The sequence below is a fragment of the Sinocyclocheilus rhinocerous genome, unplaced genomic scaffold (assembly GCF_001515625.1).
Source record: "Sinocyclocheilus rhinocerous isolate Xijiao unplaced genomic scaffold, SAMN03320098_v1.1 scaffold1525, whole genome shotgun sequence".
NCBI classification, from domain to species: domain Eukaryota; kingdom Metazoa; phylum Chordata; class Actinopteri; order Cypriniformes; family Cyprinidae; genus Sinocyclocheilus; species Sinocyclocheilus rhinocerous.
This window is the reverse complement of record NW_015643575.1, coordinates 65,009-82,757: the sequence shown is the minus strand read 5'-3', so window position 1 is coordinate 82,757 and position 17,749 is coordinate 65,009. Positions and strand designations below refer to the sequence as shown.

The 17,749-nt window shown below is 34.6% G+C and overlaps 1 protein-coding gene across 1 annotated transcript in view; it reads left to right on the top strand.

The window, feature by feature from the left end:
• The first annotated feature begins 8,839 nt into the window (after window positions 1-8,839).
• LOC107757418 (short transient receptor potential channel 3) overlaps window positions 8,840-17,749 on the top strand; it is a 46,833-nt gene continuing 37,923 nt past the window's right edge. Inside the window, exons 1-3 of the mRNA XM_016574886.1 lie at window positions 8,840-9,019; window positions 13,255-14,020; window positions 15,315-15,365. Coding sequence (XP_016430372.1) covers window positions 8,859-9,019; window positions 13,255-14,020; window positions 15,315-15,365 — 978 coding nt within the window. The 5' untranslated portion in view covers window positions 8,840-8,858. The remainder of the gene's footprint in view (window positions 9,020-13,254; window positions 14,021-15,314; window positions 15,366-17,749) is intronic.

The following is a 17,749-nucleotide window of genomic DNA, read 5'->3' as shown; positions in this document are numbered from 1 at the left end:
TGTTTTTGAATCATCGCTCCGGCCTGACAGGGCATCATCACAGTATGGTGAGGGGCGTAACATTTCCGTCTCACGCTTGAGGTATTCGGCCAATCACAACGCACTGGATAGCTGGCCAATCACAGCACACCTCACTTTTCAGACCGATGAGCTTTGTAAAAATCAACACGTTTCAGAATTGCGGGGCATAGAGGAGAAACAATAATTTACAGTATGTGGAAAATAATGTGTTTTTTTAACCGCATAAACACATTTCATTACACCAAATACACAAAAAAAAATATTTTTAGCAACAGCATATGACCCCTTTAATAAATCTTTCGAAAAGACTCACGAGGTAAGGAGGATAGGATACTTGTATGAAGTGACTGCTGAAAAGCAATCTGTATACTTGCAGGGACTGGTTTGCAATTTGCAGTATGTGGAGCACTTAAAATATATATTGTTGTTTTATGAGTTTCTGCAGTTATTTATGTTTATGCCCCTTTATTCAGGTGGTGTTTGGAAAAAAGCTGGTGAAAAGTTACTGAGCCTCATTCTGAAACATGAAAGAAATTTGTTCTTCTGCTCATAAATCATTTATAAATCTGTAAATTTCATTAAATTAAATGTGACAATTTACAGTAGCTGATACAAGAACGTTTGTGATCATTCAATACTTAATCGTGACATAATATACTCATATCCTTTTGCCAAACAGCAAAGCGAGTGTTTCACTCTTGCTAGTGTGCAACAAAAGTCTAGGAGCCATTTAATCTAATTTAATGTGACTTGCGAAATGAAAGCAATTCATATTGTGTTTCCTCAGGGAGATATGATCTAACAGTGTTCATCTCTGCAGAATGTGATGACGCACTCTGTCTCTTTACTTGCTCTTGCCATACAATGTCTGCCACAATACTTAAATTATATTCACACTTACATTGCAGTTGTCCTACGGTGTATGCAGAGACATTACACACATATAAATGTCTAACTACATACATTAGGCCTAGATATATCAGATGCTAGATAAAAAAGATATAAAACAAGGACATGCACTATATGGGCAGTAAGCCTTACATAAAACGGTTAAGACTATAGTCTGTCTGCAGATGCAGCACTGCATGTCAATTATACAATGAACTCTGAATCAATGTTAGAATCATTACTCAATAGCGTTTAGTGAGCTCTGTCTCCATTCTAGGTCAGGAATAAATACATGTGATTACTTTTACGGCTTTACAAAGGCACCTACTCACCCATTCCTTTCACTTGTACCAAACAGTCTTTTTATTTTTGATGTATTTCTGCTTAAAATTGTGTCATTTACTCACCCTCATGTTGTTCCAAGTCTGTATGAATTCCTTTCTTCTGTTGAACACAAAAGAAGATATTTTGAAGAATGTAGGTGATCAAACAGTTACTGGTAGCCATTGATTTCCATAGTATGGAAAAAATACAATGGATGTCAGTGGCTGCCAGCAACTAATATTAATCAGTATGGTTGTTGATGGTGCTTGCTAGTCTTTCTGTACCATTTGCTTTGTGAGACTTTGAAGGGTTTTATTATTAGCAGGTAATTTTAACTCTCAGGAGCTGAAGCATTTGACACGGCGCCGCTCTCGTCATCTGAAGAACCTGTTGAACTGACAGAACTCCAAGAAAACGTGTCAGACTGCAAACAGCCTCCTTCAGAGTAGGTAGGTGATTTGAAATTGAAAATACTGATGTTGAAAACACTGATCGTTTTAAGAATAAAACAATTTGTTTGATTTTGGTTGTTTTTATTTAAACTCTTTCATCAGAAGACAGTCAAGACCCTCCAAGTTCCTGAATGAAAACGGCAACAAAATATCTTAATTGTTAACTAAATGCAGACATTAGATATATGCTGCCAGAAAATTATTAACTTCACTGCCCAGGTTGAATCCCAGATTTTTTCCCGACCGTAATTTAACTCTCTGAAGAAATCTGAGGTTAACTGCCAAAGCTGGTGATAACACCCTGGTAGGATGCCAGCAGCATCTTTTAGTTAACAAATCATCCATATCTTTGACATTTGTGTCATCAGCTGCTTCTCATTTGTCTGTTTCCAGAGATGGCACTGCTATGATTCTTCAGGTTTGCACAAGGATATTTCACTGGACTGATGCCACAGGGCAAGAATCCCACACATCTGACCCTGGCAGGAGGACTATATACACAATTGATGGCATCAGTCTGTCCCACCGGATACATGGCCGGATACATTTGTCTTGCACTGCCCTTGCTGGAGGTTAGATCTGATTTTATTGTTTTGTCGACTGCAGTAAAAAGTGCAGGGGAAGATTATCAGTGAATAACTACTTTCGATCGATTCATTCCTCACAAAAGCTTACTGTATGAATTCAGAAGACTTAAAAGTCACTTTTATGGCACTTTAGTGATGTTTATTTTGTAATTTTGGAGCCATTCACATTCATTATGTAGGAAAGAGTGGTCAGGATATCCTTATATTCTCCAGATTTGGAACAGCATAAGCAAAAAAAAAACAAACAAACAAAAAAGAGGCAACATGAGCATAAAAACATGTTAGATGTCAAATGCTGAGCTGAATTAGTGATTTAGCAGACCCAATTTGACAAGGTCTTTGAATGGAACCGAGCCATAATTAGAAGTTAATTAAACAGCATGAGAAAGAGATATTATCATAATTCATTCCTGATTGTTAATAATTCAATTCTGAAATTCAATAAAATATTTTATACGATATGATTAGATAGAATTAAGTGAGATGGTGCTTGGTGAGATGGTGATTCATATTTGTGGGATCAGATTCTTCCAAGACATTGTCCATGTATCCTTAACATAACTTTACTATGGACAGTCTATGACTATGGAGTCAATAGAAATGGCAATTACAATTGTAATAAATATAAATAGAGAGATAAATAGATTATAAATGTGTATTGTAAGACTTATATCCACTGAAAAATGCTAATGCCATCTCTTTAAAAATGCTCAACTACTTCTGAAGTGACTTTAAATGGATATATATATATATATATATATATATAAAATAAATATATATAAAGTGTAATGGCTGTATATGAATATCATTTAATATTGAATATCAATATCAATATACATGAAAAAAAATCACACTACCGTTCAAATGTATCTGACCAGTGAGATTTTTTTTGCAAAAAATTTTCACATTTATTTAAAGAAAACAATATTACAGTTTAAAAGAACTATTTTCTATTTTGACGATTTAAAAAAAAAAAATTATTTATCCCTGTGATGAAAAGCTGAATTTTCAGCATCATTACTCCAGTCTTCAGTGTCACATGATGCTTCAGTAATCAATCAGTCATGCTGATTTGCTGCTCAAGAAACATTTCCTATTATTATCAATAGGGCTGCACGATAAATCGAAATGGAATCGAGATCGCGATTCGACAGAAGCTGTGATTGTCATGCGTATCTTTCAGTGAAGCACAGTTCTGTGATCAGCAGTAAATCTCCATCCAAAGGCCAGAGGGCGCTCTCGCGCTGAAACTCCAAATACGCCTCGCAGAAGAAACCCAGAAAATGCCTATCGCTGCAGCTGAATAAACAGAAGATTCAACTGCTTTCATTGATTCAACGTGACTAATAAACACACGACTACGGCAATATACGGTTTATCTGAGTTCTTATTATTATAATTTTCATTAAAATAAAGTATATTTATAATGCAATGCCTTTATCACTGCTTAAATACTACATCATCTCACACTGTAAAAAAAAAATCTGTAAAATTTACGGTAAAAAACCGGCAGCTGTGGTTGCCGGAATTTTACCATAAAAAATACGGTAGCGACGTTTTAGGTTTTACGGTTTTAACTTAAATTTACAGTTAAATACTGTAATTTCATTAACTGATATAATGTTAATATACCAACCTATAGTAAAAATATGTTATTAAATGTGGTATTTTCACATGCTTTCAGATGGAGCAACATTTACTTCACAGAGCTGTAGTTCACTGAGAAGCTATGCAAACAGCTGTCATTATCGCGAACGATTTCTTCGATTTCAGAATCGCGCAATAAAATCGTCTGCGATTTTTTTGCGTTACTTGTCAGTGAACTACGGCAATGTGTAGTAAATGCTGCTCGATCTGAAAGCACGGGATGATGATTTACTGCTGATTACAGAACCGGCTTTTTTTTAACAAAATGCGCATGACAATCGTATTCGATTAATCGTGCAGCCCTAATTATCAATGTAGAAAATACAATTTTGAATTTTTGAAAGTAGTCTGTGTGTGTAAATTCTATATACTCTATGTGAATCTCATATCCCTAATATTTGCGAGTGTAGTGTATCTTTTTATTCCTAATAAGTCTGATTTCCAAATTGGAAAACTGTGTTGATTTTTGCCATGTGAACATGTTGGCATCAAGGGAGATGTATGCAATTACTATTAAATATTCACTTTTAAGCGAAACTGGTGTGCAAATGATCTGTGATCAGTAAATGATCCTCTTCGGTTCCTCAGAACAGGAAGATGATTAGAATCTGTGACAGCATGACATTTTGATGAACAGACAATTTAAGTGACATTTAATACAACATTACAGACTACACACTACAATTAAGTTCACTTCTAGAGAAGCCGAGATTTGCATTCACCCATGAAGCGCATTGATTACTGTATATCTTCAAATCACTTAACAAAAAAGTGACAGGGCAGGTTAGTCCGTCTTGACAGATAGGTCTCTCAATCACCCTCTTTGTCTGCCCCAGGAGCCTCTGATCTGGATAATCCCGTGCTGTTCAGGTGGAATAATTAAACACCTTCCCTACGGGCTGCTCATTTCACCACCCGCCACACTCACCTGTGCCATGGAAATGGCACCGACCACACAAAATAACCCTATAAATTTCATACACGGTTGAGTGTATAAGTGCATGGTGTATAGTGCATCATTTGGGATGCAACTTTGTTTTGTTTTTTTTGGTTAATTAAGTGCATCATCTGGGCATTTTTCTTTTTGGAATTTTTAATGTGAACACTAATCACTCTATTTATTTATACTTAAAAACGGCATGAAATAGGGCATGAGTTTGCAGATTTTGGTGCACCTTATAAATGGGAGAAAGAGCAACGTGTAATATGGAGGAATAACTTCTGCCTAAATAAGAGCCAATCGCCAACTGGTAAAGTCATTGCATCACTGCATCTGCTGTTAGTGTGCTTACGACTGCACATGCCCCTTGGCTGGTCCAGCCTGAAATATATGCTTTTTAATGCTATTTGAGCATAAGAAACAACATTTGTGAGACAGCTCATGTCAGATTTTGTTGCTGAATTGAAATGTGTTATTTAAATGTGAATGTGGCAAGCAGTTTTTGAAATTGCAGGATTCATTCAAGTAAATAGGACTTTAGGCTTTACACACACTGTGATGAAGCATTTCCTCTTATTAACATTGTAAATCTAGCAAAGCTTTTTGTTTTCATAAAAAAAAAAAAAAATTGAATGTACAGTGGGTATAGAAAAGAATCACCACTCTGTAAATAATCAAGTGAAAAGATATAACACCAACATGTGCAAAGTTAATATAGACAAATCCCAACAGACTAAAGGCTGTAATTAAAGCAAAAGGTGGTTCAACAAAATACTGACACAAGGTGGTGATCCTTTTTCCAACTGAGTGATTCTGTTTTTGTTTTTCTGACATGTTGGTGTTATATCTTTCACTTGAATGTTATAAGTTGCACTGAGTAAATACAGCTGGACAAAACAAAAACTGTGTCCATCTTCATTTCAGGCTGCAAAGCAACAAAATGTTGCTTTGATTGAAAATTATTTTAAAGGGGGGATTATTTTTTCTATACCCATACATTTGTAAACACTATAAGGTTTTTTTTTTTCTTTTCTTTTGTATAGTGCTTTTCACGATACACATAGTTGCAAAGCAGCTTCACAGAAAATTTGGTAGTTTTGCGTATCAGTTCAGGCTTGGTGTTTTTTTTTTTTTTTACCCTGGCATAAAAAATAACAAAACTCGTTATTGCTGCTGTGTGAATGTTTCCAATACAAAGCCTCTCTTTTGACCAACGTAATTAATCTCTTGATTTTTTTTTTCTCACTTGGAAAGTCATAGAAATGCTGTTGTAGATTTTGCCTGGTGGCGTTGCTGAGTGAGCTTCCAGAATTTATTGTATGAGAGATTCCTTATGACAATAAATAAATAAATAAAAAATAAAAAATCAATGTGACTTTAACTCAGTTCTGACTTGACCTTTCCTTTGAGGCTTTTTAAACATTAAAAGCTCAGTCTTTCAAAATAATAATGTGTTCTGGTCTTTCTGAATGTCCATGTCACTTGGGGTCCTTTTGTTTTCCACTCGACATTGATACCTGTAGGTCTGTCAACGAGGCCACACACTGTGCTTCATATTGACTGAACACCAATTCAATTCTGCTTAAGTGCTACTGGCTTCTCCATGTCTTCTACTCAATACAAGTGGCCGATAATACAGCAGGACATTAAATGTTCTTCTGTTCTTAGAAAACATCTGGAAGATGCTTTGATCATGAGAATAAGACCCCATCCTTTGGTTGTCATGATGGAGAACCAAGAGCTCTTCATTTCTATAAAGTCACCTTCCGCCTCTGAGTCACAAGCAACAAATGACATATCCTGTGTTCGCAAGAGACCTTCTGTAGGTTCTGCTCTGGTTTCATTGAGATAAATGTGAAAAGGCCAGTAAATGTGACATTTGAAAGCAGATCATCTTGTGATAAACATTTTACTCATGTAAGTCTGCAGAGGAAATGTCTAGTGAAAATATCTTAAAGATTTTATTTTTATTTTGAATATAACTTTGGATTGTGACTAAATTAGGTCAATCTTTTCCCAAAGGATTTTTATATGCCAATGACAGATGCTGAGTTTACTCTGTTGACAAGCTTTATCCAAATTTAGACAACTGTTCAGCATAATTATGATTATCTGTAATTCCCAAAACTAATTTAGTTTGAAGAGCACTTCTGATGACTGTATGCACAGAATAGCACCAAACAGTTCCCCGTGTTGTAATCTTTTCAAAGACAGAAAGCAAACCACCTCATTGAATTGCAACATCACTAAAACAATTATTGATTGGCTTGACCTTTGCCCTTTTGTTAATCAAATTCATATGAAGAGGCTTGTCAAACTACACAGCCAACCAACCTTTTCACTGGTAATTGTCTGTCAACGCTGCTATTGATCAAGGTGTCCGCAGGCTTTCTCTTATGTAATCAATTTCTTTGTTTGTTGTTCCATTAAATCAAAAGACATCTGTGGACACACAGGACACACATAAACATCAGATTGGATTATCAGAACATGAAAAGTATTTATTATACTAAAACATTTGCAATAAAACAATACACTCTCTCTCACTTATGTGTATATATATATATATATATATATATATATGTGTGTGTGTGTGTATGTGTATGTGTATGTGTATATATATATTATGTGTGTGTGTGTGTGTGTGTGTGTATTTTAGTAATTTTTTGTGTGTTTTTGTCATTTTTAGTACTTTTTTTTCATATATTTCTGTCATGCTGCAGCCGAGCAAGTAACGAGACCTGCTACTGCCAATACATCCACAGACATGCTGCAGCCAGTGAGCATGTAGGAAGTACTGCTGCTGCACATGTAATATATATGAAATAACCCCCATATATAACATACCTGAAACTACCCCGTAGCAGATCAATACAGGTGGAGCTGGGGAAAGTGGAGGGTTTCTGAAGCATGCTGCAACTTCTACAGCAAGCACGTTTTTGAATGCTGAGTAGCAAGTTCATTGGCTGCTGATGTAAAAAAAGAAAAAAAAAACAATCAGCTGATCCAATCACTGATCAACAGTTAAATATATGTATGTATGTGCTTAAATTTTTAGACCACCTGTAGTAGTAAATAGAAAACACATATATTTTAGGAATCTGTCAAAGACTTGTTTAAAACTAAACATTTTATTTTTATTTATTAGGCAAATAACAAACTGAAACAAGTCTTTATTCATACATAACCAAAAAACTTAATTTTTTCTATGGACTTCTTTGGCCTTGATAAATGCTTGCATTATTCTTGCTGGCATTGTTTTTATGTACTTTCCAGTCTCTTGTTATTGACTGTAATTTGGCATCTGAATAAAAAAAATTATAAAGTGCTTTACTATTTTTTCTGCCTTTCTTGTAAAACAGCAAATTTGAAAATTCATGAATACCAATAATTATATTTTAGCATTAGAAACATTACTGTGGCTAAAGAGCTTACACATACTGGTAGATTAACCATTACAGAAACATAAAAAAAAAGATTTTGGTAATCACCAATACTGTTAGTTTAGGGCAGCTGTGGCACAAACCTTACATTGTGTGGTGATGGTCTAATAAATATATTATGTGATATATAATTATATAAAATATTTAAAATGTATGCAAAATATATGTATGCGTATAATTTTTATTAAAAGAATTTTGTATTATTTTATATAAAGTATAATATAAAAAACTATAGGATTTTAATAATAGTGTTTATTTCAAAACACTACAATTTTGACAGGTTTTTCTAAACTTAGAAAAAAATGTATTCTCTAATAGTGAACTCCAACAAAATAAAAATTAATTTAGCCCACATGACTACCCTGTGACCTCTGCTTGACTTGTTTAATGAGGACTGCTGGATGTGGGCAGGGCTGCTGGATTCTCCTCTCATCTCCTGCTGTTCTTTTCACACACACACACACACACACACGCACGCTGATCCTGATGCTGGAGTCAGAGCTTCACCTGCAGTGAGTGAGCAGAGCTGGAGTCCGCTCTCACAGCCGCTGTCTGGATGTCCATGAAAGGCAGAGGATCCAAATACCAGAAAAGAGTGTCGTTTTCTGAGGATGAAGATGAGCAGTGCTGGAAAGAGGAGAACGGCGGTGTGGACGCACATCACCTGAAATCCGTCAAGACGGTCAGCGATTCATCGGGATATTACCGGTACAACATGTGAGTGTTCATACAACTCTACAAACTCACACGAATGTCTTTGATCTCAGTGATAACGCAGTAAAAAGCAACATAACGCGTAAAAAGGCAGACTAAATCATTTTAATGATATGAAAAGTATAAGATTTCTGTATATTTTTTTGAGTAAAATATTAGCTTAAAATATCAAGTTTCATAGTCATTTCTTAAGTTTGATTTTTTTTTTTATTAAAATAGGCTACATTAAATATGTATTTCATTGTTCCTGTTGAAATAGCCTAGTCTTGTTGAACCTGTCGCTGCAACATTTGTCATTATTAACTTGATGCCGAAATGGTATTGAAATACTAAACGACGTAAAATACAGTTTCTTTGTATTTTCTAATGTAAGCTGTGATATGAACCTTAAAGCGACACCTAGTGGAAGCTCATTTCTCCACTGATTATTAATGCATGCGTGGGTTTACTGTAGCGATAAATGTGTCTCCATAAGTGAGCTAAATCTGACAAAATCTTCCTTGAAGGCATTTGAGGACGTCATTATTTGAAAAATTTATAAATAAATAATGTCTGTCATATAAAGTCTTTCAGAATATCTTTTCAGAATATACAAAATATTATTAGATATTTTTAAACATAATGTGAACAAAAAGTCAAATAAGCATCAACCACCTTTTATTGTGTACAAATCATTAGCAATTTTTTAAAAATATGTAATTCCCACCTGAAATGAACAAGTTCAGCTTAAATGAAGTTTTTTTTTTGGTTTTTTTTTTCAAAAGTTCATCAAACTGTAATGTGTGAGAAAAACAAAGAAAAATCTAGGTAAATATCCATAACAATTTTTCAATGTACATAATTTCCAGTTCTGCTAAATTATGCAAAAAAGTTATATTGCACATAAAATGCAAGCTAGCTTATTCAAGGCAAAGAAGTTGGCCATTTTCTTCCAAAAATGTTTCAAATGTAATTTCCACCATCAGAGAATGCTCTGTCTTATAAAAGCATGCTATATAGCTGATTAGTAGCAGATATATACAGTACACATATTGATTTTATCAAAAGCAACTTACATAGCCTGCAAGGTACAGTATTTATTTTACTAGCTCATGTTTGTAAAATGAAATGTCCACATGATATGCCCACTGTTGAACGTTAAAATAACAAAATAAATTACAATTATTTTGTAAAAAATTAAATAAATACTTAACTCATGTTAAAACCCCAAAGGAAGCTGTGTCTTAACAAGATTTTTACATTTTCTCATTTTCTCATGTCATGTTTAGTAGTTTTTTTTTTTTTTTTTATATATTTCTAAAACCTTAAAAAGTCCATGTTCTGGGAACATTCCGGGAATAATAAACTAACATTCTCTGAACGTTCTTGGAACCGAAAAATGGCTAGCTTTTTTACATTAATGCTGAAAAATTTTTGTAGACCATATGAATTTTTTTGCAAAACTAATTCAGTAAAAGGTGTTCCACATTATATGTCCACTGTTAAACATTATAATAACAAAATAAATTTTTTCAATTTGTGTTGTACACCAAATAAATTTCTTAACAAAACTAATTAATTAAAAGATGTTCCTCAATTTGGTGTAGCTCAAATAAACGCCAAGGTCATGAGTTTGATTCTCAGGGAATACTGGTGAAATATATACATTGCAGGATAAAAGCATCTGCCAAATCCATAAAATGTAATGTAAATCTAAAAGAAAATCTCAGCTGTAAGAGAGTTTCACCTTTTTGTTTACTACATATGCAGTAGGAAGTTTAACTTTATTAATTCATACCTCAGTCCAGAGCAGATTCAAGTCATGTTCTGTGTTTGCTAGAGTCAAGGGGTTTTAGGGGAGGCTGAGCTCTTTGCGTTTATTGAATTGGCATGGAAGAGTCTTGCATGGAGAGTTTCGAGTTGAATGCTTCCCCTCCTCTCTGGCCTCTGGTGACGTCTGAAGCTCCAGGGACCTGGGCTGTGTGAAATTAATTTCCCCGCTCAAGTAAATCCTGCAGTTTATAGTCTATGCTTCAAACTATAAATTCAGACCTTAAATTAAACAAACTCATTCTCACAAACCTTATTTACTAATGCATGTAATAAATAAGGTTTGTGCTGAAGTTGTTTGATGTCTTGAATGAGTTGTTTTTATGAGTACACAATAATACAATTTTATTTGCCTGTTTTTTTTTTCTGATTCAGTTTCATGTGTTTATGACTTTTACTAACACTGTGCTTGTTTTAAGGATTATATTGTGTTAAAGCAGATACGTTTGTTTGTGGTGTAATGTGTCAGTCGAAGTTTTGTTTGATTCAATACAGCATGACTATGGCTCAGTAAACAGTGTTGGTGGCTTTTAATACAAGGGAGTTTAACAGTTTATTAATCATATATATATATATATATGTGTATATATATATATATAGGATCGGTTCTGATGGCTTGGCACATCAGAGTGTTTTTTTGCGATTTGGGATTTAAAATGTGATTTTTTTAAAAAGTCACCTGTATACTTCAGTACACTGGATAAAAACATGGAATATCATATGAACCATGGATGTCGTACCGAACGGTTCAATATTATATTGAGAACTGTGGCATCCCTAATACATATATATATACAGGTGCATCTCAATAAATTAGAATGTCGTGGAAAAGTTCATTTATTTCAGTAATTCAACTCAAATTGTGAAACTCGTGTATTAAATAAATTCAATGCACACAGACTGAAGTAGTTTAAGTCTTTGGTTCTTTTAATTGTGATGATTTTGGCTCACATTTAACAAAAACCAATAAAATAAAACCAATAAAAAAAACATTTTTAGTGAAATGTTGGCCTTCTGGAAACTGTATATATATATATATATATATATATATATATATACAGTTGTGGTCAAAATTACACATATGCTTTGCAGTATCTGCAAAATGTTAATTATTTTACCAAAGTAAGAGGGATCATACAAAATGCATGTTATTTTTTGTGTTATTTTATTTATTTATTTTTTATCGTTTTTCCTTTTGGAGCATCAGTGAGCGTTTGAACCTTTTCTAATAGTTGCGTATGAGTCCCTTGGTTGTCCTCAGTGGGAAAACATGGATCTCAAAATCTTTATGTGAAATATCTTATTCAGGTCAGTACTAAATAAAAAACAACATGCATTTTGTATGATTGTGTTTTGGTAATTAACATTTTGCAGATATTGGAAAGTGTATGTAAAATTTTGTAAAAAACTGTATACATACACACATATACATTATACATACATAGGCTACATGCATATATATATATATATATATATAATATATATATATATATATATATATAATGAAAATATTTGTTAATATATGTGTGTGTATATATTATCATTTTTAAATAATTTAAATAATTTTAAAAAACATTCTTAAATGACTGTAAATTAAAATATTAAATTATATGCATGTCTGTATTTATGTCCTCTTTTTAAATCACAGTTTTAAAGAATGTCAAATATATATTCTTTAGAATGTGTTAAATATATATTTTCCATTTTCAGCCATGCTTTACTCTAAAATATTTGACCAGAGTGCAGTCTCTATAAAATGCATGGGAAAAAGTAATAGAAAATCATTGGTCAGAAGGTGTGAAAATCCTCTCAGAATAAGCTTTTGTAATTGGGACAGAGTTCTAGTGCCAAATTCCCAAATCCCAACCTGTTCCCAAAAATGTTTGATGTTTTTTGGACTTTGTATTGCAGTGAGTGTATAGAGGAATAGGGGAAAGGGATAAGGGTTTTAAACCTTTCATATGAATGCCATGAAGTCTCAAGATGTAAAGAGTAAAGGCCCAATACGTATTAACATTGTTAAAAGTATTATCCATACAATTGAGCGAAATGAACATTCACACTCTTTTACTGTATGCTCTCTTCACCTCGAGTGCTCACTAAACGTGAGTCAGCTTGAGTTGAGAACAGACGTCACTCCACCTGTTGTCTGAATATGGCATCTGTTGCGTTTCATTAAAAAGCTATTAAAAGCCAGAGGGCGATCTCGCCTTCAGCAGGACCGTCCGGCCCGAATCACCTTTCCGTCCCTGTGGGATCACGTCCCTGATGATACACCACTTGTCAGCTCTCAGTGAGAAAGTCAACTTGTTGGATATTTGTCAAAGGCTTGAGATATAATCAAGCAGCCAAGTGTATAGAAAGTCACTTCCACTTGGATGAGCTTGACTAACGTTCACAAGGTAAAAATACTTCTTTTTCAATTGCAGGAAATCTTCGGATACTTTCCCCCATCGCAGGATGACCCTACCACGAGAAAAGGGCCGACGACAGGCGGTTCGCGGACCGGCGTTCATGTTCAACACCCGTGGCAGCAGCCTCACGGCGGAGGAAGAACGCTTTTTGGACGCGGCGGAGTACGGCAACATCCCGGTGGTCCGGAAAATGCTGGAAGAATCACCCACACTCAACGTGAACTGCGTCGACTACATGGGACAGAACGGGCTACAGCTGGCCGTCGGCAATGAACACCTGGAGGTCACCGAGCTGCTCCTGCAGAGAGACAACCTGGCCCGTGTCGGGGATGCACTTCTGCTGGCGATTTCTAAAGGTTACATGCGTATTGTGGAGGCCCTGCTGGGACATCCGTCCTTTGCGGGCGGCGAACGACTCACCCGCAGCCCCTGCGAGTTGCAAGACGACGACTTTTACTCGTACGACGAGGACGGCACGCGGTTCTCGCCCGATATCACGCCTATCATCCTGGCCGCCCACTGCCAGAAATACGAGGTCGTGCACATGCTGCTGATGAAGGGCGCCAGGATCGAGCGGCCTCACGACTACTTCTGCAAATGCGCTGACTGCACGGAGAAGCAGAGGAAGGACTCGTTCAGCCACTCGCGGTCCAGGATAAATGCGTACCGTGGACTGGCCAGTCCGGCGTATCTCTCTCTGTCCAGCGAAGACCCCGTACTGACCGCACTGGAGCTGAGCAATGAGCTCACCAAACTCGCCAACATCGAAAAAGAGTTTAAGGTAGGATGGCCACCACTGTGGGACTGGATAAGCATCCGTTTGTTTTTGCTTTAATAACATGGCTTTTTAATTTGTTTTGAAAGTTTTAATTTGATTTGCATAATGGTTTTTTATTGGCCACGTGCACACCGCAAATTTTTGGGAGTCACAACCACTTTTAAATATAAGAGCGAATTAATCTCCTACATTATTAAACTGCATATAGAAATACTGCATGCGCAAACTGTGATATCCGATTCACGAACAAATGACTCTTATGAGTCGGTTTTGATGAATCAGTCAAAAAGATTCACAAAATGACTTCAAACTTATTGGCCACATATACAAAGTTTTTAGAATCTTAACAACTTTTAAATATAAGAGCGAATTAATCAAATCAATTATTGCACTGCACTGCATATAAAAATAATACAAGATTCCTGATTCACACCTGATGCAACAATGTAAAATACAGTCGTGTAAAAATGCAGTTTTGTCATTTATTTTTTATCAGATCGCATTAGTTAATCACATCTTTAAAGTGATGAAGCAACAAACACAGCGTGAACCATGATGTCTGATTCATGAAAAAATGACTTGGTTTTGATGAATCAGACAAAAAGATTTACAAAATGATAAACTCACTTGTGAGACTGGGCTGTAATTGTATTTTTAAGTTTGCACCATATGTTTTTTCTTTAAACACTTTTTATTTAAATGTATTTGTAAATGTTTTGACTCTACAACAGAATTATTTTCCCTTAAATATTTTGCCTAATAGTTTTTATTGGTCATGTATGCACTGCAAAGTTTAGGGAGTCAAATTTTAAATATAAGAGCGAATTAATCTTAATTATTACAGTGCATGAAAAAATAATATAGGAGTCACACTGTGATAAATAAACATTTTGTGTAATTTATCATTTTATCTGGTTGCATTAATCACATCTTTAAAGTGACACAGCACGAACTGTGATGTCTGATTTGTGAACAAATGACTCTCATGAGTTGGTTTTGATGAATCAGTCAAAAATATTCACAAAATATTCGTGATTTGAATCAGATTCAATAAGTAAATCATTCAAAGCCCTTTCTGAACTGAGTCATTTTAGTTTGTCTTATTCGAAATGAACCTGGAGTGTGAACGTGGCCATTTGCAAGCTGCATTTTATTGCATTTTTGTTGTTGTCTTTAAATTTCCTTTAAAGTTCATCCTATGTTTGCATCACTTATCTTAACATTTATCTCCATTTTAACAGCATTTTTATCTTCTGTTGCGTGTGTGTCTGTTTGTGTGTGCTGCTGCCGTCGACAGGATAAAAAGAACCGTAATAAAGAGACATCGCAGCACAATGGCTTCTTTCTGGTAAATATGTTTGACTACATCATTTTCAATAACTCAGACTAACAGTAACTGATTGTCATGCTTGCTGATTCAGCTTTTATGTCAAGGCTGGCCTATCTGCTTGTCTGGACAATCGAATCGCTGAATTGCTATCAGTTCTTGCAGCAGCAGAACCGTGCGACATGTTCAATATAGTGCAGAGCCAGAGATTCACTTCAGATAAACTGAGCTCTCTCTTCAGCTCTGTTCAAGAGCTTTTATTTAAGAATGAATCATTTGTTGTATTTTATTAAGCTGCAGAACTCATTTATGCTTTCATAGTTCACTGATGTGAATGTGAAGAGCCACTGATAAGATATATAATAATGCATAAATGTATGAATCTCACAAAACTTGTCTAGAACAGGTCATTTTTCAAATGGAATTAAAAAGAATATATTTTGCATTAAGAAAATTAAGAAATTTTGTAGAACCATAAGATTTTTTTGCATTGTGACATTATTTTCTTGCATTTAAACGCACCTTATTGTAATACAAATCTATGTTGTTGTAATATTTAAAAAATGTTAGTATCTGTAATTTTATTTAATTCAGCATAAAAGTGGGATAACTTTACGCTGATTTTAATATATGAGAATGTGATGAAAAGAAAACATTTGGACACATTACAGTGCAAAAAAGTGCTTTATTTTCCTGAAAACAATTTGAAAAATGTTAGTGGTTCTAAAAATAGACTCAATTTCCTTCATGAAAATATTTTTTATATTTTTATATATATATTCAGTTATTTAAAATATAATATTTTGAGTGTATACATTTGCTGCTGAAAGAAAACAATAATAAATTAAATTACATTTTCTCTATGAAATATATTTTTTTCTTTTTTCTTTTCTTTTTTTTGGGGGGGGGGAGAGCCTCGATTTTCTGCAGTATGAAAATAATGCAAAAATGCAAAAAAGAAAAATGTTAATGGTCCTAAAATCTCCATTTTCTTTATGAAAATATGTTATTTATTTCTATTGAGTTATATACAGTAGTTAATTATAATATTTTAAATATAAGATTTTATGTATTTTTTCATTTGATTTTGGAGTGAAATATGACCTGGACATGTTTCTGTGAGATTCACCATTTTGTGGAGCATTTTGTCTTATTGAGCAAATAAATGTCACATCATCACATGCAACTATTGTACACCCATCATACTTGTGATGATAGCCGTCATAACGCCTGGTGTCTGATTCTCATATAACATATGGTCAGTAACATTGCTTTTCTCATGCTGATAAGAGGTTTGTTGTCATCCTGGTGGCGTGAGAAGGTATAATATTCTCCCACAGAGAACAATAAAGCACACAGCAATGCATGCTGGGAGATCACACTGATATGACGTCTACCTGATGTCTATCTAGTGAACCCTGTGGAGGACCACACACTGTTTATTTATGCTTATTCAATGCTGTCAATAATGTTTTTAAATGAAGCAAAGAACCATTTGGCATAGTGAGTTGAGTGTATCTGAGGTTAACAAGAGAGGTATTGACTTTTCCTCATGGTAAAGGATTTATGGTGCTACGGTTTAATAATTCAGTAATGAAAAAGTCAAGAAGTCAGTCAAAGAATCTCCCAGGATGATACACATAAACAACTCAGCTCTCACGAAACAGCTAGTCATGTCAAGTGAATCAATAACCAGGATCTTCTTCTAGAGTTCTGGAAAACACAGTTTGTTGCTTTTGGAAATAGTTCAGAGTTAAGGCTCCATCACTTCTTTGTTTTTCATTGTTTGTTTGTAAAAACTGTTGAAATGCTGTTATTGGATAATTTTCCTTAAATGAGCTGTGTAACAACTTCTTAATTTCTCTTCAAAACTTCAGTAAAGTCAACATGAAATTACATTCGCAACCCATTTTACCTAACACTGGTTAGAAAAAATATAGGGTGGGACATCAAAAATTGATATATATACTGAAAATTGGTTGTTGCATGTTAGAGTTTCCCCTCTCGAAACCCTGACGGTGACCATTTGTTGAACAGACTTGATGATTTTAGATGATTTTAACTAAAAATAATAATAATAATAATTTAAAGGGGTCCTATTATGCTTTTTCATTTTTTCATTTTAAGTTAGTCAGTAATGTTGCTGTTTGAGCATAAAAAAGATCGGCAAAGTTACAAAGCTCAAAGTCCACTTCAAAAGGAGATATTTTATTTAACAGAAATCACTTTTCAAAAACTACAACGAACGACGTTTGGACTACAACGCATATTTTCCGGGATTTGTGATATCACAAATACCGACGAATGGGACGAGACCTGGTCTAGAAAAGGCAACGAGTGTTATAGGCGGGTGTCGCTGTTGGACAGTGTTATTCCTGCTTCCTGTTTGCAGTGCTGCTGGTTTG